Source organism: Passer montanus, unplaced genomic scaffold, assembly GCF_014805655.1.
Source record: "Passer montanus isolate IOZ18808 unplaced genomic scaffold, ASM1480565v1 scaffold81, whole genome shotgun sequence".
Classification (NCBI taxonomy): Eukaryota; Metazoa; Chordata; class Aves; order Passeriformes; family Passeridae; genus Passer; species Passer montanus.
In genome coordinates, this window is record NW_024373368.1 from 3,024,697 (window position 1) to 3,049,068 (window position 24,372).

At 50.4% G+C, this 24,372-nt stretch overlaps 1 protein-coding gene across 8 annotated transcripts in view; it reads right to left on the bottom strand.

Moving 5' to 3' along the window:
• GTF2IRD1 (GTF2I repeat domain containing 1) overlaps positions 1 to 24,372 on the bottom strand; it is a 69,302-nt gene that overhangs the window by 36,760 nt on the left and 8,170 nt on the right. For all 8 annotated transcript variants that reach the window (XM_039732955.1, XM_039732950.1, XM_039732952.1 and 5 more), the window contains exons 2-7: positions 12,001 to 12,129; positions 9,846 to 9,987; positions 6,910 to 7,056; positions 3,105 to 3,288; positions 1,287 to 1,597; positions 792 to 881 (exon numbers count right to left, since the gene is read on the bottom strand). In XM_039732955.1, coding sequence (XP_039588889.1) covers positions 792 to 881; positions 1,287 to 1,597; positions 3,105 to 3,288; positions 6,910 to 7,056; positions 9,846 to 9,987; positions 12,001 to 12,123 — 997 coding nt within the window. In that variant the 5' untranslated portion in view covers positions 12,124 to 12,129. The remainder of the gene's footprint in view (positions 1 to 791; positions 882 to 1,286; positions 1,598 to 3,104; positions 3,289 to 6,909; positions 7,057 to 9,845; positions 9,988 to 12,000; positions 12,130 to 24,372) is intronic.

Sequence of the window (24,372 nt, forward strand, 5' to 3'; positions counted from 1 at the left end):
TTTCTCCTGCAAAGTGCTGCGAAGCAGGAACAAGACTTTAAAAATTATTTCCCTGCTCCTGAGAGAATTTTGCCAGGCTGGCAATAATAACCCAGATAAGGTCTGGGTTTCTCCAACCCCTGACCTAAGCACTCTCCTTGGCACGTGCAAAGCAGATTCCTAAGAAATGACCCCATAAAATTTCTCAGCCCTGGATTGAAAGATCCTCTTGGACAGAGCCAACTCCATCTGGAATGAACCTTTGAAAAGTACAGCCCTTTCACAAGTGGATCTTTTCCATCTTCTCCTCTTTCCCAACCTTCCCACCCATATTTTTTTATCCTCTTCAAGGCAAGCATGGGTATTTAAGCTGCATTTCCTTTGGGTGCAGTGGAGGTGAGGAAATGGCAGTCTCCTCCCCACTGTTTATCCACCCAGGCACTGCTGCAGAATCCCACTGGGACTAGTGGCTTTCAGTAATTTGGAAAAAATGCCAAGTTTTCAGCAGGTATGTGCTGTTTGCAGCTGGGGCAAACAGCCTCTCCCAAAGCCATGCCTTGGCTCCCTGTGCAGGAAACAGAGATGGGAATTCCCAGCCAGGCAGCAGTGCTCAAGGACCACCAGCAGCATCTTGGAATGGCAGGGATGGACTGGAGCAGAGAGGAGGGTCTTGGCTCCAATGTGAAATGCATCCTCTCCAGCACTGCCAGGTCCCTGCAGAGTATGGAGAGGGCTGGGAGACTGCTGGGGAGAGATGTGGTGAGGGGAAACCTTTCAGTAGGGTTGCCTTAATGCTGGAGCAGGACACAGACCTGTCTTGTCATGGACAATGGAGAAGAGGATGCGCTTGGACGAGTGCACATTCTGGATCAGGGGACCTCCGGAGACTGATGATTTCTGTCCTGGACAAGAGGGGAGACAAGGATAAAGGGCTGATGAGAGCCTGACCCGTGCTCCAGACACCACAAGACCCTGAGTGCTGTCCCCTGCCAACCCTTCTGTCTCTCCTCCATGCACCCTGGCCTGTGACAGAGCTGGCCAGACCAACCCCTGCCATCCCCACTGCCGCTGCCTTCCTGGCCTGGTGCTGCAGCACCTGCCATTTTGGGGCAAAACCAGAGATGTGCCCTGCCAGCACCTCCCAGGCACCCAGGGAAGGTGCAGCACGGCAGGGGCTCTGCTCACTTCCACACAGGCCAAGCCCCACACTGGTTGTCAGCCCAGGAACACCAACACCCCCAGGTGTACCAGGGCCAGGGCGGGCAGGGCAGCGGGCCCTCACGGGAGAGCAAACTCCAGGCTATTACCACAGCAGTCGCTGTACTCCTGTGAGGAAGGCACCTTCAGCTCTCCCGCCGGCCGGGCCAGCAGGGCCTCGCCCGCCGCCGTGGGCCCCGGCAGGCCCGAGGACGCCTCCTGCTTGAGGTCGACGGCGACAGGGCCGGGCAGCGAGACGCCGTAGAGGAAGTTGGTGATAGCAATGGCGGAGGGCGCGTCCTGCGTGCTGGCCTTGGCCACAGGGCCGCTGGCACCAGAGTCTCGGCTGCCCTTGGAGGCGAGGGAGGAACAAGTTAACTCGATGTTGGGGTTGGGCTCTCGGCTGGGCTCATCTGCTGGCCTGAGGGGAAGGAAGGGAGAAGAGGAGGGAAAAACAGGTTCCTTTGAGCCCATGGCAGTGCTAAGGTGCAGCAAGCGAGGATGTGGATGGGGAAGGAGAGCCATGCCTGGGAGGGTGGGACATGCTGCACCAGCAGCTGCCAGGCTTCTTGTTGAGGAGCACCATGAAGACCATTACAGGTTAGAGCACTTCTCCTATTTGGAAAGGCTGAGAGAGTTGAGATTGTCCAGCCTGGAGGAGAGAAGGCTCTGGAGAGAACATCCTCTGGCCTTCCGTTACCCAAAGGTACTGGAGAGCTGGAAAGGGACTTTTGACAAAGGCAGGGAGCTACAGGACAATAGGGAACATTGTCAAACTGAAAGAGGGTTGGTTTGGATTGCATATTAGGAAGAAATTCTTCCCTAGTGTGGGTGGTGAGGCCCTGGCACAGGTTGCCCAGAAAAGCTGCAGCTGTCCCATCCCTGGAAGCGTTCAAGACCAGGCTGGACAGGGCTTGGAACAACCTGGGACAGTGGAAGGTGTCCCTGCCCACAGCAGGGGCTTGGAACAAGATGGTCTTTAAGGTCCCTTCCAACACAAACCATTCTATAATTCTGTTCTATGATTCAGAAGTTACATCCATCCGTCAAACACCTGAGCACCTTCAGGCACCTAAATGGTTCTTGTCTTCTTTAAGTGGAGCTGGTTAGTCAAAGCTGGTTAGTTGAAAGCATTTTTTTAGCTAGGACCCAGCTGCACAGCTCCATGCCTGGTGCATTTAAGGGGTAAAACCTTTAGTGACCACAATCACTTGGCTCCATTGCCTATGCCACCCCCCAGCACCCATGGCACATTCAAGGGGGAGCTCAGTCAGCCTACAAATGAGTTTCAGACTGAAGAAACCAACGTGCTCCACATGAGACAGGGAGCCACAAGCTCACAGACAGCACAAATTCTGCGTGTCCTACTTTTAGCTGTCTCAGCCTGATTTTCCAGAAGCATCAAGCCTTTAGAGGAGGTATTTGGTCATGCTCAGCATTTTTCTGAATGGATCTGAGGTGCTGCCAGCAAGGCAAATGCAGGGGAAATGCACCTAAAACTACTGAACCCCCTGCATAAATGTGGCCAAAAGGGGGAGTTTGCTCTGCTGCAGTCCCCCACTTCCCTCCTTGCCTGGCATTAAAAAAACCATTTCAGCCTGGGAAGACACTTGCAGCATTTACCCTGGAAATCCCTCTGGAGACAGAAAAGCACTTAGCTTACCGCAGTGGAAATTTTGGCAGAGACACATAAAAAGATGCAGTTAATGTGCATGTTTACACACACTTTTTATAGAAATGAGCCTGAAATGGACTCAAGCCCCCCAACACGAACAAATCTCTGCGCAAGGCTGGATTTGGCAGGGCTGGGCCCAGGTCTGTGGGTCTTGAGGAGAAGCTGGGACATGGGAGGGACCCTCCTGCCTGTGCCACCATCCCCAGGGCTCGCTGCTGTCTTGCTCCTTGGAGGTCCCCAAAACTAAAATTACCTTTTTAGCCTGAAGCGGATGCTGTGGCTGTGCTCTAGGATGGCCATCAGGGATTTCACATCATACTCCAGGGGTTTCTTAAAGCTGATTCCCTCAGGCAAGCCAGTCACTGCCAGCGAGCCTGGCTCTTTCAGGAACCTCTCGTACGGCAAAGGGACCACGCTGCTCTTCCCCATGGCTTCACCTGGGGAGGGGACAGAGTTACACACTGACAAGCACCCTGTGCCCCTCGCCATGGCTGAGCTGGAGACTAAATGCAAGAGCAAGAAATACCAGCAGGATCACTCAGAGAAAAAAACCCATTCCTACCTTCACACTTAGCATGCAAGGCACTCCAATTCCTTTCTAAAAGCATTAATTAATAAAAAGCTCATAAAAGCCAATAAACAGATGTCTCATCATTCAGGTTTCACAGTAGAATCCTCAGTTGGGGTCACTTGGCACAAGCCCACCCCTGGGAGTGCCCAGCCATATGCCAGTGAGGTACATGGCCATCAGCAAGGTGGGAGGGAGCCAAGGGCTGACAAAGGCAGAGGAGCTCACAATGATTTCTATCTCATGCTTACTGAGATATTCTGGGAACCTCATTTCTAGTCAGTTTTCTTATTTTACCTCCTGGAAGAACGGAAAACAGTTTGATTGCTGTTGCTGTCAAGCAGCTTTGATTCACTTTGACAGACAAGGAAAAAAACCAAAACCAACTATCTCCCTCCATCCCACAATTCACAGACAGCTTGAACATTGATACATTTGACTGCACAGTCACCTCCAGCTGCCCAGAACTCTCACCTGCTCCCCTCAACACTGGCAACACAGTCCCACCATGTCCTCACCATGTGCCTCTGGCTCCATTTTACCTCTGCCACCAAAATCTCCCTAAGGAGTCAGGTACTAATTGCTTTCCCTTCCCTGGCAGCAGCATTGCCATTATATAGGGATTTTCTAAACCAGAAAAAGAGCCTGTGTGCCCAGACCAGGGCTGCCCTGCTATACTTTACAGGAAAAACACCATCAAGAAAACAGCCTGCTCTGAAGGATTTCAAGGGATGGCCAAAACTCTCAAGCCACTCTCTGGGGAAAAATTACTTTGGAAACCAACCCAAGCCACAGTGATCAATAAACATGGTGCTGAAAGCATGAAGCACAAGAAATAGCCATGAAGGAATGTAACCTGTCTCGCAAAGCAGTGTCCAGATGCAAAACATCTGGTGGCATGATACAGTGCCCACACCTTCATCTCCAAGCTGAGGGGCAGAGAGAGGTTATAGGACCTTTAAGTTGTTGAGGGATTTTATACTGTAGATTTTCTTTCCAATCTTTTCTTTTTTCCCTCTTCTTAAAAAAACCCCAAACCCAAAAGATCTTACAGAAATACTGCAAATCTTGTGACACTGCCAGGAAGTCCTTACTAAAAGTGATTTCTTCAACATGTCCTTTGAAGGAATGCATTATAACTAACAATGTGCAACTTGCACAAGTCATTAAGGCTTCTTATAGGGAGGATTGATAATATTTTAATTAAGAAAATAAACCAAAGTTTTAAAATAAGCCTCTGAACCATGACACCATGAGTTTACTTTCTGCAAGCTGAGAATTTCCCTGCCCCAACGTGCTGGCTCTAGCAGCTCTCCACCTCCCTTCATCACCACTCTTCATGACTGGGAAAAGCTCCCAATGTCCACAGTGGCTCCTTATCAACCCAATGCTCAAGAAATCCCCAAACATATTTTTATGGGGACTGTGTTATTGTCAAGGTGACCTTCAGAAGCCTTGCACTGCTGCACAGAGACTCGTGGTTTGGCTAAAGAGACAATAATCATCATTAATGCCTGTTTAATAGAAGCCACTGGTAATCAATCATCCTGTTGGTGCAGAGATTACCAGGCTCTGGAGGGAATCTTTTTGACTGAGCATTTTAAAAGATTTTTGTTTCCAATCCTTATTGATGAAGGATAAAAAAAACCAAAACAAAAAACCCTCAGAATCATAACTGTTAAAACTCTCACAGTCCTCTCAGTGTTACAAACAGAATCACCCTGGGGTGAATCTACTGTCTCCTGTGCATTTCTCCCCACTCAGCCAGGAGAGGCCTTTCCCAGTGGGAATGAAGGGAGGAGGGCAGCAGCTTTGTCAGGTTTCACCAGAGAAGCTCAAGGATGGAAACAGCTGACATTACTGAAGCAGCAGCAAAGGCAGAATTACACCCAGTGCCAAAGGCAAAACTGCTGTCCCAGGGATGCCCAACCTTCTTCTGCCATGGCAGTGCTGGCCATGCTGGGCTGAGGACATGGCCTCGTGCACCTCCATACACCTTGAAACGTAAAAAGCCTTACTGATCATCCAATGGATGGGCTGCCTTGTTCATAAAGCCCATGCAGCTGCACCCTGATCAAGCTTTTCTAATGCAATTATGTATTTATTGTATGTCAGATTTTAATATTTCACATATTCCCAAGATGACAGCCAAGTGTGGCACTGTATCTGCAGCAGGACAATGAGACCTGCAGCTTGGAGCAGCAAAAAACACCCTCTCCATTCTGTTCCCTTGGCTCTTCTGCATCATCCCTTCCTTCATCCTTGGGCCCAGCCTTTGGAAGGCAGCAATAGGATCTGGTTGCTCCCATTAATGGGAATATTGCCTCTAAGTCCTTTAAGTGGCTTCAGAAAATTTCACTGACTGTCTGTCCCCGGGGAGAAGGGATGCCAGTTCCCTTTCCTGTCTGTGATGCTTGTGGAAGATGCAACAGCCAGCAGCAGCAAGTCCTGCATGTGAGCCCAGCGTGGTTGGTGGTAACTCCCACTGTCCCCCTTCTGTGTGTGGGAATGCCCATTCCCAGATCACAGACACAAACAGGGGCACTTTGTACTCAGGGATCCCAGCACAGCCCCAGCAGGGCTCCACCAGGCCCTGAATCTCAGACAGTGATGGGGAGCTGCAGCCAGAAAAGCCAAGCACCCAGTTCTGCAGCTGGTCCAGCCACAGGGCCTGAACTCCCCCAAAGCATCATGCAGAACTAACACAACCCTCTCAGCAGCATGGGGGAATAACTGGGACTCTGTTTTCCCAAGCCAGTATTGCTCTTCCTACCCTGACTAGGGTGGAGGTGCTGCCAGGGGATGAGCCAGCAGCATGGCCACTACTGCCAGCCACCCCACAGGGGTTCCAGTGGATCCTTGTCAGCAAGAAGAAGGTGCTGCTGCTGCTCAAGCCACTGCAGATTGGGCCTGGAAGGAGCTCTGCAACCCACTGGGTTCCATACCAACAGCCATATGGTCATCTATATTTAATTGCAGCTTTGTTGCTGGGGATGATGCATGTGCTGGAACGGCACCACCTCATCTCTCAAAGTTGGGGCTGCAGGGCCACATGCTAGAAAATCATCTGTTTTCTTTTTAAATAGACTTAAATGCCAGGGGAAAGAGGGAGTCAATGTGCAGAGCTCCAACACAGTGCTAAGAAAGGGGTGCTGTGGACACAGTGGCAGGGATAAAGGTGTGCTTGGAAATCACATTAAGGCATCACAGAGACTTCCCCTGGTCAGGGGACACAAAGGATGCTTTGTTCAGCACAGGAATTTTTTTGGCTCAGTTTGGGGCACTGGAAAACTAAGAAGCAGTGGCCAAACCCCATCTCAATGCAATGCTAATTCTGTACAGGAGCACATTTCTCCATGTCCTGCCAGGCACCTGCTCCCACGCCGAGGAGCTGGGCTGGCATGAAAGCCACAGCTGGTGGCAGTGCTGGGCAGCTCAGTGAGCCCCAGGGACAGTCCATATCCCCAAAGGGAAGCATGAAGGTTCTTACTATAAAGCACATCAAACACTTCCTCTACCATCTTCCTGAGGAGGTACACATCTGATCCCTGGTCCGGGGAGACCCTGAGCACCCTTTGCCCGCACTCCTTTGCCTTCTTCTGCACCTCTGCGTCCTGCTCCTTCCTCTGCTGGATTCCTGCAGGAGAGAGGAGAAAACAGGGGTCACTGTGGTGAGAAGGCAAGTGTCCCAGCTCCCCAACCACCTCAGGCCCCAGCCTGGATGATCCCAGCAGCCCCCAACGTGCAGGGAGAGGTACTGGCAATAGGCAGTGATGCCTGCACTCATCCAGTGCCTGCCCCCTTTTCCCTGGCTTTTCCCACTCAGCCAGACTGAAACAGTTATGACTAATTGGGCAGTCCATTTCTAGTCTCTGGTTTCAATCTGCTTAGCCTTCAATCTCTCAGGAAAAGAAAATCCGCCTTTCTTGGAGGCTTTTTTACCCTTCAGCATCACGTAGCTCAGTAATACCAGCTATTTCCTGCTAATTTCCCCCATTAAACCTCAAATAAAGCATATCTTCAGCATTGACTTCTTTGCATCTCTAAATGCACAGAAAATTAAACACTACAAATGCATTATTGCTGTTCTATCCACAGTAATTTGCAAGGGATTTTCGGTGACAAAGGACTAATTCCTTCATCATCCTTGACAGACTCCTACTGGCAATCAGGCCTGGATGCTGCCTGGGTGCTCAAGGAGCTCATAGATCCTTCTGTGGAAAAAATCCATGGCTGGGACATCACGGGGAGTGGTCAAGAGCAACACAGGACACACACAGAACTGGACACAGGAAAGTAAACAGCCACCATGCCACCCCTGGAAAGCTCCACATGCCTCCCACAGCATGGCAAAACAGGCCTTGGAAAACTTTTTTGGGGTGTTTTATCAAGGTTGTGAAATGCATCTGCATCCTCCAAGTACTGCCTCTCCCTCCTCCACTGACATTAATGCTGATCAATTCCCGCCTGCATCATGAGGGGCAGGACCAGAGGCTCAGATAAAGGAGGGTGCTCAGCAAGGTCTGTGTCCCAGAGAGATAAGAGGCTTCTTCCATCTCCAGTGATGTCTGCTTCAGATTAATTCAGATCTTTCTAAGAGGGCAGCAAGAAATCAGAGGCACTTCCAGGGATACTTTCCACTGTGTGCCAGTTGTAAGGGCTTTATGGAGTGGAGTTGAGCCTGGGCCTGTATAATTCAAGACAGAGTTATCACATTTCACCCTGTCTGCAGCATCATCCACTTTACTCAAACCCCATGCTCAAGATTTCTGTTTTCAACCAGACATGACTATTTCTTTTTGACAAAAGTATAAATGAAACCAAAGAGAGGGGAATCAGGATCTAGTGCCAGGTGCTTTGTCCCCACAAAGTGATAGGGCATCAACCAGGATATATCACAGAATCAGAGAACAGTCTGGGTCTAAAGAGACCTTAAAGACCGTCTGATTCCACCCCCCTGCCATGGGCAGGGACATCTTCCACTAAACCAGATTGCTCCAAGCCCTGTTCAGCTTGGCCTTGAACACTTCCAGGGATGGAGCAGCTGCAGCTTTTCTGGACAACCTATCCCAGTAGCTCATAACATTCAAAAGAAGAATTCCCTACTAACACCTAATCCAAATCTCTCCCCTTTCAATTTAAAACCATTCTCCCTTTTCTATCATTATCTGACTGGGTAAAAAGTCTCTCTCCCTCTTTTTAATAAGTCCCCTTGAGGTACTGGAAGGGGCTCTCAGAATTCTCTGGACCCTTCTCCAGACTGAACAACCTCTGTCAGCCTGAGGAAACACAAGGGATTTCCCTCCTTTTGGCTACCCCACTGCCATCTACAATTTGAGGGTGGTGGGAAGGGAAGGCAGAACTGCCCTTGAATGTAGGAAACATCTCCCAAATGCCTCCTGTCCTGCAGAATACAGTGGAGGATAACTAACCAGGATGTGAGAGGATGGAATAGTGGAGTTGGTCAGCAGCTGCCCAGGGCAGCAGGATGAGGGGCTGGGCAGAGCCATGGCAGAGAGCTGCTCCTGTAGAGCCATGCAGTGAACAGCCCAGGGACCTGGGCAGCTTCACAGCACTGGTGTCACCAGAGCAAAGCCCTCCTGAACAACCTCTCCAATGGATTAAGCACCTATGTGGTTTCTGTCAACACCATGTATTTCTCTCCACTGACATCCCACCACAGAACAGATCTGGGTCTGGTGTCCTCAGCACCACAAAACCAGATCCCATTCCAGCTTCTACACTGAGTGAGGAAAGCATAGCTAGCATGCTGGGGATGATGCTGTCCAAGAAACAAGGTACCCATTGACAGAATGGCTCCCACCCTCCCTTCAGCTCCCAGCCTGTTTTTTGGAAACTGGCAGAGGTACAGAGCTGGGACAGAAGGCCTGCAACACACAGGTATCCCTCAGATACTTGGTCAATCTGGTCTGACACTGGGGGAACACAGCTCCTGCTCAAGGTGTCCTGTCACTGCTGTTCATCCCTCAAAAATACAAGCAGCTCCACAACAACCAATCCATGCCTGTTTTTCCAAAACCAGGAAAAAAGCCTTGGACCAAGAAAGCCCTTTGCTCCTGGGAGGACAAACTATTTCTGCTAAGTCCTCAAAAAACACTGCAGAGCTCTGGCAGCACTGCCGGAGGCTAACAGCAGCAGGGCAGCAGAGCAGCATCCAGCCCTGAGCCACCTCAGGGATGCTTCAGGAGAGAAAACCCAGGGCATGCAGTGCCCTCCCTGGCAGGAAAGAGGCTCTGTCTGCAGCTCCCTCCCAACTCCTCCATCACTTCAAACACCCCTCATCCCCACGGACTGACGGACAGCACCGCGGTGCCCCCAGAGCACATCCCATCCATGCACAGTCACAGCTGGCACAGCTGGAGCACCAGCCTTGCCCTGGGAGATGGTGCAGGTGCAGATACTCACTGCAGAACTTCTGGAAGTCAGCCTGCAGCTCCTTGCGGGCGCTGAGGAAGACCCTTCCCTTCTCCGTGCCCAGCACGAAGGCGCTCTCCTCGTGCACGGCGATGCAGGCCACCTCCGCGTTCAGCTTGGACAGCGCCGAGCACTGTTGGAGGCACCAGGTCAGCACAGCACGGGGGGGGGAGCAGCCCTGCTTCCCACCCCCTGCCATTTCCCAGTGGGGTTTCTTCCTTCCCACCAAAAGCAGTGTTCTGGTTTATGTCAGAATTTCATGGGTTTATGGCAGACCCTAAAAATTTTGGTGACTTTACAGCTCTACAAAAATATCCAGCTGGAAAACAAGAACTGTTTACCCATCATTTTATTTCATTTTTTCCTATGCTAAAAATAAACATTTTATTGCATTTCTTTAAAAGAAAACATTCCTGTAAAAAAAGAAATCTAACAAAAAACCCACACCACAACTGATAACAATTTGCATTTTTCCACCAGCTCTAATGGAATAAGGAACACGGGAATCTTATTTCAGCTGCAGAACACTAATATGGTCAAAGTCCAGATTAGTGGAACGATTCTTCTTGTACAGTTATGCAAAACAATAAAGAGATGGAAAAAACTTCTTCCATTAATCCATTTTATGTAACATGCCCTTCCTGCTCTACATAATACACATGTATATGCATTTTTATTAGTATTTTTTATATTATAATAGTTACTCAGTGCCAGCAGCCTGAGTCATATTCCTATAGCTACATCACTGGTGCTAGGAAGATGCTATCTCCAGGTCATCATTTAAATGGAGAAAAAAGGGGGGATTTTCCCAGCATCAGCCCTGGGACACATCAACAACCGCACAGAGGAGTTGGAAGATGCTGGCAGCCAGGGAGGGAGCAGGAGAGCAGGGGAGTTACATGGACCTACTCCCCTAAGCTGCCTTCAGCTCCCTGCACACACCTACAAGGAGCTTCACTTGTGTGGGCTTAAACCAGCTTCTCTACTAGGTCATTTTACCTCCTGCTCACCTTCTTCAAGGATGCATTGAATCCAATCCCACAAAACAGATATTTTTAAGAAACCTCCTTTCAAAACCCAGTCACAAAGACAAGTATTTTGCTCAAGAAGTCCAACACTCAAAAAGTAAACACAAAAATGAAGGTTTGTGAGATTTGGGTGCAGAACAAATCCAAACCCTAAGCCTGCTTGGTGACATGCATATAGCCCTGTGGTTTATTTACCAGGCACACAGGCAGCCAGGTTTCAGTGAGCACCGAGCCTGCCACTCTGAAGTGATGGGATAAAAGCTGAATTTCACGAGCAGCTTGGCTCCCTGGCCCCTGTGTAAGCACCTAACAAGGACTGCATAATAATGAATATTCGTTAAGAAGCCAAACTATGGTAACATAATTTGTCGTACAGGATGGCAAGTATATAAATCATCAAAGCTGCTTGGGGTGTGTAGGCTCCAGGGAAGCTGCTCCTTAGTGGGGTGGTGATGTCAAAGAGAAGGAAATTGGTATTAATGAAAAAACCTCTACCCGCATAGAGAGGAAAACATATCCCAGATAAATGCATTACATATGACTTGACTTTAAAAAGAGAGAGCTATTTAGCACATCTCATTGCATTAGACATTTGTTACTACACATCCGCTTTCCCTTATTGATCACATTCACAGTTAAAAATAAGATTAGCTCTGGTCCACGAGACTTAATCCAGACAGTTATCTTGTTTATGTAAGCACGGCTGACTTAGGCAAGGTTTCCACCGGGAATTCTACGTCAAAAGATATGAAAGTTATTTTCTTTGTTCTCAGAGATAAAAAGCCATTGTTCTGCTGTTGTGTAAATGCTCACGGTAACATTGGTAAAACAGCAAGAAAAAAAAAGCCAACCACCCTTCAGCCAGCTGATACCAACATAAATATTAATGGGAAAACAATACACATCTGAGATTAACTTGTGCTGACTTTATGATCCTTATGGCTGTCAGGGCAGGAAAGGGTTTGTATTTCTCAGCACTTCCCTGGGCTTTCCAGCAGCACAGGAGAGCAGAATGAGCTCACCAGGCATCGTGTGCCAGCCCTGCACCCTGACAGCCTTGCTAAATGGAGGCCAAGGGAGGGAGGGGGATGGGGACAGGGGTGCCACTGGCCTCTTACCATGGAGTCTAAGGCAGACACTAAGCTGGTGATGATTTCGTCTCTCTGGGGAAAAACCATATTCCATTGGTCAGCTCTGGAGGTGGGGAGTGTCACATCTAAAGGCTTCCCTGCCAAGGCCATATTCACCTGAAAATAGAAAAAAAAACATGAAAGAGCTGTGCATCACTGTTACTAACAGAGAGCTGGAGCTGAGCACCACCACAGAATCCCCACTACCACCGTGTGCTACAGGAGCAATGAAGCACAGGAACACAGGGGAAACTGAGGCACAGAGAGAGGCCACAGCAGCCTGAGCCCCACAATCCCCATGAGTCCTCTGCTAAAGGCAGATAACTGCAGGAGCTGCTGAGCTGTAATCAAACCCTGGAGCCGATGCTGTGTGCACCAGCAGTGGCCAGATCACCTCTGCATTTGGAGCTCACCCTCGAGGAGATGCCACCACCACAGGGGACACTGGACCAGCTGCATGGTGGGACTCCCCAGATTCCAGCCTGTGGCCATGCAAGCCAGAGGATGTGGTGCTCAAGTGGACACAGAGCACTCCTGTGCCCGAGCTCTGATGGCAGCTGTGAGCAGGGGTGATGGCTCTGTCTCCATGAAGACACCGTGCTGACCATCCTTGTGCCTCCTGCTCTAAATCCTGGGCAAGAGGAGAGCCCGACACCTAAAGTGTCCCTGAAACAGGTCACAGGCACAGGGTGCTCTGCTTTCATCCCACAGGAGAAATGCAGCTCATGGCAAGGGATTCCCTAATGAAATCACCCCACTCTGCAGCTCTTGGTGCCAGGGGGAACAGGACGAGGTGGCGTGCAGGCACCACATATCTGACAAGAGGCTCGGCCCAGAATCTCCATCCCTCACAGCCAAATGGGGGAAATGCTGGGACCCAGCCACAAGTGCAGCAGCAGCATCACGTTTCTGCACCTCAGTGCTCATGTCTCATCTCAACTCATGGTAATGCCAGTGCTGCAGGAACACTAAGGCAAGGTCTCACCCTCAAAGCACCCATGCTGGAACACCCACACTGGAGACAGCACCACCCTCAGCACCCAACACAGCCCCCCCAGCTACCACCCCTCCATCTGCAGGGCAGTGTTGCACCACCAACCCTTAATCCTGTGAATAAAGGGCAGCAAGGTAGCTCATAAACTACTTGAACCAGATCATAAATCATGTGCTCACAAATGGATGAAAGAGGCTAGAGAATCCCTAACAAGGCTGGATGGGCAGAAGGTGGGGAATACAGATGAAGCTGCCTGCACATAACTCAATTTACCACTCAGTCGATAACCACAGCTGCCCAGCCTCACTGAAAACATGGCTTAAAGGCAACAGCAAATCCCCAAATTCACCTTCCTGCCCTAGTTTGCCCTGTGTCCAAGCAGAAGGAATCTGAATGCAAAGCAGAGCTGTGCTGCCCCATGAAACTGGGGAAATGGGGCGGTTTGGCCCAAAATAACAAGCTCCTCCACACTGTTATCTTTGCAGGTGCCAGAGCACACACATGTTATGAAAGAATCACAGAATCATTTAGGTTGAAAGGGACCTTAAAGCCCATCTCATTCCTACCCCCTGCCATGGGCAGGGACACCTTCCACTATCCCAGGCTGCTCCAAGTCCCATCCATCCACCCTGGCCTTGAACACTTCCTGGACAGCCACAGCTCCTCTGGGCAAACTTTTATAAGGGTCTGCTCCAAGCTAATGAAGAGGGGAGAGAAAACCCATTAAACAATAATGACTGAATTTCAGGAATTGCTCTGGATGAGCCCTCCAGGTTTTTCCCCATGTTGCCAGCTCTTGAAAGCAGCCAAGCAGTGCTGGGGCTCCACTGGCACCTGCAGATGGCAGAGCTGGAACCTCAGCCACACTAACAGTCGCTCAGGAAAATCCTTCTCCACCCATCTGACACTTTCTAACAAAGCTGATGGGCAACTCCCCCATGACAATTTTGGAGGGAAGGAACCTGGCCTAAATAGGCATCAGCTTGGAAAATAAAGCAGGAAACTGAACATATGGTCCTGCAGCTGGGCACAGACCCCAGGTGTCCCCATGCTGGGGACAGGTCTCTGTCAGGCACCTCCAGCTTTACCATCACAAAAAGCTGCAGCAACACCAGGAAGCAATCTGCCCTGCTCCAGCCCTGCAGCTTGTGCATGCAAGGATGGACAGACAGACAGACAGACAAGAGCCCATTTCATCTGCAAGCTCCCAAGCAGCTTCCTGAGCACAGCTCTGCAGGAGCAGGGAATTGAGATTCCCTATTTTCATGGATGCTGTGTTATAGGAGGTGCCTTGTTGCAGTTGGCAGGAAACAGGGAGGTGCTACAATTTTGGGGGGAAGGAACCTGGCCTAAATAGGCATCAGCTTGGAAAATAAAGCAGGAAACTGAACATATGGTCCTGCAGCTGGGCACAGACCCCAGGTGTCCCCATGCTGGGGACAGGTCTCTGTCAGGCACCTCCAGCTTTACCATCACAAAAAGCTGCAGCAACACCAGGAAGCAATCTGCCCTGCTCCAGCCCTACAGCTTGTGCATGCAAGGATGGACAGACAGACAGACAGACAAGAGCCCATTTCATCTGCAAGCTCCCAAGCAGCTTCCTGAGCACAGCTCTGCAGGAGCAGGGAATTGAGATTCCCTATTTTCATGGATGCTGTGTTATAGGAGGTGCCTTGTTGCAGTTGGCAGGAAACAGGGAGGTGCTGGTGCTGCCAATGCTGGGCACCAAGCTGAGCTGGGGACAGCCACTGCCTTGCTCCAGGGAGCATCACTCCCTTCTTCACTCCCCCAAGAACCTGCTTAGTAAACAGCTTTACTTTGATGCCTGTACATGTTTCTGAGTGTCCTATTTATTACTAAACATGGCTGCTCTGACATGGACATTCTGCTGCCTTCTAGAAGCATTTTGGAGAAGCAGTCCCTGCCTTGGTGGGGCTGGTTGCATCCACTCAGAGAGCTGCACCAACTTGCTCAGCCATGGCCTCCCACAGGAATCAGCACTTCCAGGGAAGAGATGCTCCTCTCTTGGCTGCAAAATGCAAAAAGCAAAGCCACAAGCTGGATCTGGCTGCAGGGAGGGATAACATCAATGGGAAATGGGGCAGGGTACCTGCATCCCCTTCCTATCCTGCAGGAGATTGGGACAAAAATAATCCCTTTCCCCTAGCTGATTGCTTAATAAGTAAAAGCAAGAATCACTCAACAAGGAAAAAAAGAAAAAAAAAACCAAACCCAAAACATAACAAAAAGATGACCTAAGTAACACAATAGGATTTTAAGGGATGGGGGGACAATATTACAGTAAAGCTTTTAATCATTTGTGGTCACAAAGAGCATGACAGTGGATTTAAGAATGGATGGAATAAAAGAGAGGAAAGAAAACTTCACTAGCAAGTACTAGGCTTATTTAAATCAAATTAAGACACAGGGCTTGAAGTTGTTTGTCTAATTAAAGGGAAAGTCCTCTTTAGGAAAACTAGGGTAAACCATTCTTACAGCAGTTCAGGCTGGCAACAGGGAGCAAGGTGGGCAGGATGGGTGCAGAGCAGCCTGCCCCATTCCTGGGCTCCACGCTCCTGTCCCACTGAAATCCCTCCCTGGGATGCCACCCAAGGCTTGATGTCACCTTCCACAGGGGTCTTGCTCCTGGGGCAGCCCCACCACACCTCTGCAAACTGAGTCTCAACCCCAGGAGCAAAGGTTGGCTCAAGGACCATCACACCACTGTCATGGGGCCAAAGGAAACATTTGTACATTGTTTTAACATTTTTATGGTTTTTATTTTTAAAAAGCTATCAAATGTTATTATTATTTAATTATTTCTCATCCAGAAGGTAATCTCAGGGGAACAGGGTGCTGTGCAACAGCTGGCACAGGATGTCATCTCCTGCTTGGCTCTTACAACATCTCCCTTGATAATCCTGGGAAAGATTAGAAACTTGGCCCCGGGGCAGTTTCACTCATGAATCACCTGTGCTGCAGCCGGGGCCAAAGGAAATACTTGTACATGGTTTTAACATTTTTTATGGTTTTTATTTTTAAAAAGCTATCAAATGTTATTATTATTTAATTATTTCTCATCCAGAAGGTAATCTCAGGGGAACAGGGTGCTGTGCAACAGCTGGCACAGGATGTCATCTCCTGCTTGGCTCTTACAACATCTCCCTTGATAATCCTGGGAAAGATTAGAAACTTGGCCCCGGGGCAGTTTCACTCATGAATCACCTGTGCTGCAGCAAAGGAAAAGCCAGGCATGTTGGGAGGCTCAAGAACTCCTGTGGAATGGGCCAGGGGCCCCCAGCCCTGCACCCACAGCAGGCACATCCCCTCACCAGTCCCTCTAACATTTCCATGGAGCAGCTGGAGGTTAAAATAAAAGAAGAAAAAAAAAAAAAGAGGAGAGAAAAAAACTGATCATTGCACCGGTCCTGCCCACAACTCCACACAATAGTGGCAGGAAATTATCCATTTATTCATTTTTCCAGGAAAATTCTAACTGTTGCCTCAGAGGTTCTGATGAGATGGTGGGAGGCCCAAATGAACCAAACCCAGTCCCAGCAAAATAAAAAAACCCCAAAAAACTAAAAAACATTATTATTATATTATCTTAGGTGCCTGGTGAACTGGAGCCATTTGAGCAAAAATCCCTGGAAACCACATCAGCCACAGCAAGGGCAAAAGCTAGGATAGGGACCAGGCTTGAATTTCCATTTCTGTTTTTTTTCTCATTGCTTAAGCAAAAACTGGTATCAGAGGAGCAGATGTGACCAAAGCCATCTTGGACACAGGAGCACTGTGACAGGGTCCCATGCTTGCCAAATCGCTGTCCTTGGGATTTTTGCTGCAGCAGTGGACATACCTGCTCCACATGGGCAATTTGCTTTAACCCACCTGCCCTGCCCAGCTAAACCCTCTAATCCCTTACACCTAACTCAGTGCCAGCCTTCAGCCTCTGTGGCCATCATCTCCACTCAAGCCATGCAAAGCATGCCCATGCCAGGATGGTTTGCTGTGCCCTAAGAGGTGGTTGGTGATCTGCTCCATTAGCACCAATGTCAGTGGTACAGCAGATGAAACTATGGTCCAGGGCACTCACAAAATACCCAGAAATACCCTCAGCTGTCTGAACACCTTGAAAAGCCCTAATCCATGCCCTGTGTGTGGGTGCCCCTGCAGCACAGCCCTCCTGGGACAAGCAAGGAGCTCTGGGTTTTGAGGCCCCCAGGTGCTGCGCTGCCACACACCCCTGGTGTGAGAAGCATCTGCTGAGGACACATCTGATCCCCTAAATGTGGCTGTCCATGCACCCCAGTCCCAAACCTGGTCCAACTGCTGCCCCATAACTGCTGCCACATCTCTCCACACATCCAAAAATTCCCTTTTATTTTGCTACTTTTCACAGGATGAACCAGGTTGGAAAAGACCTTTAATATCATTGAGTCCAACCTATGACTTAACATCTCTTCATCAACTAAACCACGGCACTGAGTGCCACGTCCAGTCTTTTTTTAGACACATCCAGGGTCAGTGACTCCAGCACCCCTGGGCAGACAATTCCAGCACCCAATCACTTTTTCTGTAAAGAATTTTTTTCCAGATGTCCAACCTAAACTTCCTCTGGCACAGCTTAACACTGTGTCCTCTCCTGTCAGTGGTTGCCTGGGAGAAGAGCTCAAGCCCACCTGAGCACAGCCACCTTCCTGGGAGCTGTAGAGTGATAAGGTCACCCCTGAGTCTCCTTTTCTCCAGGCTGAGCACCCCCAGCTCCCTCAGTGGCTCCTCTCAGGGTTTGTGTTCCCAGCCCCTCTCCAGCCTCGCTGCCTGCTCTGGCCGCGCTCGAGCGTCCCAACGTCCTTCCCAAAGTGAGGGGCCAGAGCTGGGCACAGCACTCGAGGTGTGCCCTCAGCAGTGCCCAGTGCAGGGGAAGGGTGACCTCCCTGCTCCTGCTGGCCACACCACTCCTGCTCCAGGCCAGGAGCCATTGGCCTTCTTGGCCAGCAGGGCACACTGCTGGCTCACGTTCAGTCGCTGTTGACCAGCACCCCCAGGTCCCTTTGTGCCTGGGCACTGTGCAGCCACACTGTGCCCAGCCCAGAGCACTGCAGGGGGTTATTGTGGCCAAAATGCAGGACTGGGCACTTGGACTTGTTAAACTTCTTATTGTTGGACTAAGCCCATCCATCCAATCATTCCAGGTCTCTCTGCAGAGCCCTCCTACCTTCCAACAGACGAACACTGCTCCCAGCTCAGTGTCATCTGCAGATTTACAAATGAAAGACTCAATCCTCTCATCCATGTCCTCAATGCAAACAGTGAGCAGAGCTGGCCCCAGCACAGAGCCCTGAGGGACACCCCTGGTGCCTGGCCCCAGCTGGATGCAGCACCCTCACCAGCACTCTCTGGGCCGGCCATGCAGCCAGTTCTGAACCCAGCACAGAGTGCTCCTGTCCCAGCCCTGGGCTGCAGCCTTCCCAGGACTGAAAGGTGTCAAGCTGGTACCAGCTTTCCAAGGTCATACCTTCCTCCCAAGACTGAAAGCAGCAGAGCTGGGGGGAAAACACTCTCTGGTGCAGTCTGGGCCACAGTGCTACCTGTACAGTGAGGATGTAAGCACTGCTCTGTGCCTGCATCCCCACTGGGCCAGTAGCTCTTACCTTGCTGCCTCTGTTGGCTCTCCCAAACCCTCTATCTCCCCTGCCTGTTTCCTTCCAAGTGGGTAGCACAGGGCAGAGCAAGCTCTCATGACCAAACACCTCCTCCTCTGTTTTATTTTACCCACAAATCCCAAGGCACCTGCTGGAAAACCTCCTCACATACACACGGGCACTACAACTTTCACCAGCATCGCTGCCTCGGCTCTGCTTCCCTGAATAATCTGGCACCTGCTGTGGTTTAGTCCCCTTTATAAAAGCAGCAAAGAGCAAACTGGGGGCTCCCACAGGGAAAAGTGTCTACCACAGGAATTTCACTTTCCATCTCCAACCAGGGCACTGCGCTCTGCAGCCACCTTGATTTCCTTAAGCCTAGCCTAGGTGCATATCTTAATATAATGTAATAAAATTACAGTAGGCTTCTGTCTAGTGCAAAGAGAGATAGAAGAGGATCAAGTGCCCTTCAGAAGCTGTATCTCATCTCCCCCAGGATAAACACTTCCATGGCATGGCAGCTGCAGGGGGATCACTCTGCCTGTGGAGCTCCAGCAGCACTGCTTTCAGCTCCAGACAAGTTTCCATGCTGCAATCTCACAGCAGGCAGGCACAGAAGCTCTTGCTTCCAGCAACTGCTTCTTCATTTATTAAAGAAATTTTAAAGAAAAACAAGGCGGAAAAAAGTGTTAATTGGAGCATTCCCACCATAGCAGGGAGGGATGCTGAAAGCACCAGGCATGGAAAGCTGGATCCTGCCCCAGCAGCCTTGTGAGAATGGTTGGGGTCAGTGAGGCCAAGGTGAGCTTCATGGTGGCTGGGGGGTGAGCAGAACCACCCAGCCACAGGGACCTGGGTGCCTGCACAGCTCCCAGAGCTGAGCTGGCCTCCCCAGGGGGATGCCCAGCCCCAACACTCTGCCTGCATCAGGGAGTTCAGCACCCCTTCCCATACAAAAGCAGTTCCTAGAAGGAGAGATGCAGATCGGCGCCTCAAACGCCAGGGCTCAGGTTGCACTTCCCAGAAGCAAGTGGCATGGGGAAGCCAAAATTAGCAGGCTGATAATTCTAGCCCTTGGTACATCCCACTGGTCTAGGGGAAGGTGTCCCTGCCCATGCCGGGGGTGGGGTGGAACAGATGACCTTTAAGGTCCCTTTCAAACCAATGATTCCATGGATCCATGAGGATCCCTAGCTCCTGCACCACCATGACTGCTGGTTACTGCAAGAAGATGCTGGCAAACCCTTGCTCAGTGAAAAAAATGGGGGGAAACAAACTCAGAAGCCACAGGACGACCTGCAAGGCAGGTTTTGGGATTGCACCAACCTGGGTTCCCAGCCCTGTACCCCCCTGCACCCCTCCCTCAGCACTTGGGTCCCACCTTGCACGCCTGAGTGGGTGCTGGAGCAGGGGAAGGCAAGCAGACTGTTCCCTGCCTCTGGCTCAGCAGTGCACACACTAACACTGGGGTTATTTAAAGCCCAGTTTTAACAGCATTCAGCTACTGGTTGCGTGATCAGGATAAAAAATCGCAATCCTAATTCCTGGCCCCCGGTGCCTATGGCAACTGGTATCCGTCTCCTTGGAAACTAATCTCGTGGTATTTGAACAATGTACCAAGGGCCTTTAATCTCCCAAAGACTGTAAATCTTTATTCTAGCCTGCTCTCTTCCTACCCCAAGAGCCAATATAAAAAGCCTGTTGTTTTCCATGAAATCACTAAGAGCCTAACTTGAATTTTATATTACACAGACGCGTGCCTTTTTGCTTTTTAAAAATATTTTTCTCCCCACTAAATTATGGACAAATCCCATATATTTGATGCCCCTGGTGCTGCATCCCTGGCCCCACACCTTGGCAGGGGGTTTGCTTTCTCTGAACCGTGCTCAATGCCCTATCCTGCCTCTTGCATCAACTGGCATGTCCACCTTGTCCATCTAACCAGACATTGCTCCGGATTATTATTTATTATTGTTGTTGTTGTTATTTTATTATTATTAATTATTATCCAGCAAAAGGCTACTCAAACTGCAAATATACAAAAACCTAGCAGCAGCAACTCTTTTCTGGGGACAATAAGTCCACAAAGGCTGAGCAGAGGATGCTCCATCTCAGTCCCCCAAAAGCTGTTGGGCTCCTCATCTTGCTCCTCAGCACTCAACCCCAATGCATTTTTCTTTTGCAAAGCTGCAGTTGATGGCACCAGCCCCTCCCCAGCTCCCAGACAGTGCTCATCACCCACTTTCTGCTCTGCACAGGCAATTAGTTTGCTCTGCATAAGGTGGTCCCTGACAGAGAGATGCCACATAATCTCATTATGTTTAATTTTATCTCGAGTATTTTTCTCTGGTTACTGGTGTCTCAGCACTGAGTATTCCTTGTGTTACAGGAGGGGCTGTTTGTGAATCCAGGCTGGCTACATAAATAAACTCATTAAAAAAAAAAAAGGCTTTTTAAAGGGATGAAAGGAGGCTCAGAGATGGGAGCATCCCATTCCCCGAGTTTCCCACTCTTGTCTCTTCTCTCTTATTTTATTTTATTTTATTTCATTTTATGGGATGAGTCACAAAGGTGAGAGCAGGTCCTGGGTCATCCCAACCCCACAGCTGGGAGCATGTGTGCAGAGAGCCATTGCCAGCGGCTCCTCAGCAGCCACAGCCTCGGTGCCTGCCCAGAACGGGGCACCCTGCACAGGGCAGGTGACTCACACTGGCACTGCAGCAGTCCTGGCTGAAGCCAAGCCTGCCCCCGCCCCGGTGTGACCCGTCAAGTGAGGCAGGTACTGACAGTGCTGCGGGGAGGTGCAGCCAGACAGGATCCCATTTCCTCCCCAGGCAGCCTCTGGCCATGACACCAGCCCCAAAACCTGCCTTTTCCCATGCACACCCTGCCCAGGCTCTGTGTCACTGCTGCTGCCACAGCCAACCTGCTGTGGGTGCCACGGCTCCCACCAAGCCCGGGCAGGGACATCACCTTCCATGGGGAGGCAGGACAGGGAAGCCACTGGGGATGGCAGGGGGGCTGCCCAGCATCCCAGCTGGGGCAGCAACACTAGATCCTGCTTTGCAGCTCGCAAGGTGTCCCCAGCAGTGTGACCATCCCCACAGCTCCTCTGGGGAGACTCTCCAATCTCTAATACATCTCGGGTGTACACCACAAGATCACCCCCACGTTCACAAAGGCCTGGCTTTTTTTAACACTGAGCCCTGAGTGCCATAAAAGCCTCATTGTGCTGATGGCAGCCAGCCAGGGACAGGGACAGATGGATGGGACAGACCCACATCCAGAGACAGCTGCTGGTTGCACCCCCAGCACCACCTCTGGCCCTGGGGGCTCTGAGGAACCGTGTGTAGACACTGGCACCTTCAGCTGGGCAGGACAGCACAGCCTCTGAGGGGTTTGCTGTGCTGCCAGAGGGATCTGGGCTGCAGCGGGGTGGGGAGTGGAGCCCAGGGCAGATGCAGAGGGAGTGACTCCAGTGACAGCCCTGTCCCACAGACCCCAGGGAGCCCTGAGGGGATGGCTCCGGGCTGGCCAGGGCCTGGCCCCAAAACCAGCCAGGTCCTCCCCACGTGTTTCTGCTCGGAGTCACGTCGGGACAAGGTGACCTAGCTGTTGGTACCTCCTCCTTCCCAGGACTTGTCATCACTCAGGCTCGAACATGGCAGCTTGGGACAGCATTTCCCTTCCCTGACACCTTGACCCACCCTAGAGCACACGAGGCCCTTCTTTCCCAGGGAGAACCTGGCCCAGATCAGCCCAGCTCCCTATAGCCCCTGTCTGCCAGTGGGTCCCTGAACCTGCAGCCCCCCAGCCCTGCCCCTGTCCTCTCACACTGTTTTGGAAAGGATTAGCCAGAGAAACCATTGGCAGAGGTGTCCCTCAACACCATGGGGCCAGCAGAGCCCAAGGTCTTGCAGAAACACATGTTCCCTCCTGCTAAATTCCAGCTTAATTCTCATTTCCATTGTGTTATGAAATACATTATCTATTGAAACTAAGTCAACAGTTGTTTGCATTTACGTGTAAACACAGTGAATATTAGGAGCAGGGCCAGCATTATATTTGCATCCAAAATGCTGCCTGCACTGCTCTCTCTCCCTGGCTCTTCTCCATTTTTGCAGCTAAAGATACAAGGATGCAGAAGATTGTGAAACCCAAGACCAGAGCAGCCCAAGAAGCAAGAAACCCCTTGTTTTTCTCTCTCTATTTTTATTCTTCTGCAGCAGGAGAAGAAACATCCATTTAAGCCCCCATACCACATCGACATACACACCCCTTCATCTCAGGGCCAAGTTGAAACTGCTTCAAATTCCCAATGACACACATATCTTATCAGAGCTGCTTTGCATAATGCATAAATATTTATTTGCTTTTAATCCTGCAAAGCAAACCTGCCTTGTGGCACGTTTCCCTTAATCGGCAGCTCTGGCGCCCGACAAAGCGCCAAGAGAAGCATGTCCCAAATTCAGAGCCTACTTTAGATGCAGGGGCAGGGAAATAAGCACCCAAGGTCCAGTACCCACCACCTCCTGGGGTGCCCAGGGCAGGACTGGGGTGCCAAAGCAGCCATGAAGCACGCTGGTTCCTTGCCTCTAGGCAAACGAGGAGCTTGGCTCAGGCACTTCATAAATAACAGAAAATAAATATATCTGCATCATGAGTGTGTGTGAGAGGTGCTGACTTAGCTCCTGGATGGTAATGCTTCCAGAGTATGTACCAGGGAGGGTGGGTCTGGGCCCCCAAAAAAGAGATTTTGGGGGCTAAGTAATGGAAGAGCACCTTGTGACAGGGAAGGCAGAGAGCATATGGCTTATTTTTGGGGTTCACAGCTTACTTTTGGGGTTCACAGCTTAGTTTTTGTACACAGGCTTGTTCAGTTGGAAAATGGGAACCCTTCAATGTGATGATGCATGGGGTGGGCAATGTGGGGATGTACCACCAGAGACAACTCAGCCTCTCCATCACCCCTGTTCAGGACATTGCTGAGCACAGACCAAAACCCTGTCAGGACCCACACAGCCCCATGTGCTACAAAACTTGTAGGAACCAATAAAAAATGAGAATTTCCAAGCATCAAATCACCCCAACACCAAAAACCCCTAATTACCTCCTGCTTCAGCCAGAAGCACAGGAAGCAGCACCTCACCCTCATCCATCCCCACTCCACAGCAATCACAGCATCTACATTTAGACCCTTGGGATTGTGACTTCATTCCTCAATCAGTTCCTCTCAAATGGGTGGGAAGTCAAAGGCAAGGGGTGCAGCAAGGGTGTGAATGCTGTGCTCAGCTCTTCACTGCAGCCAGAGCAGGTAAACACAGAACTACTTCATAGTGGGCAGGTAAATATATAAATAGGATTTATTTCAGCCAATCTGCCCCATCCTCTGATAACCTGGTGACCCAGACAGAGCCCCAAAAATGGATTCAAAGCAAAATGCTGTTTTCCCTCATGGTGGGAGGAAGCACCTTGACTTCTACCCAGGGTCAGTGCTTTGGGACTGGGAGGAGAAACCAGCCCAGCCACCCTGAAGAGGCTTTGCCCAAGAGCTGAGTGTCATCTTGCATCTCTCCAGCATCTTCAAGGAGCACTTCTTACAGCCCCAAACCACCACCCCCCAGATATCAGCACCTCCAAAAAGGGATACTGCCCCATCCCCCTGAACATTTCCCCCAGCCCCCACATCCACTGCCTTGCTAGTGAGGACACAAAACACCC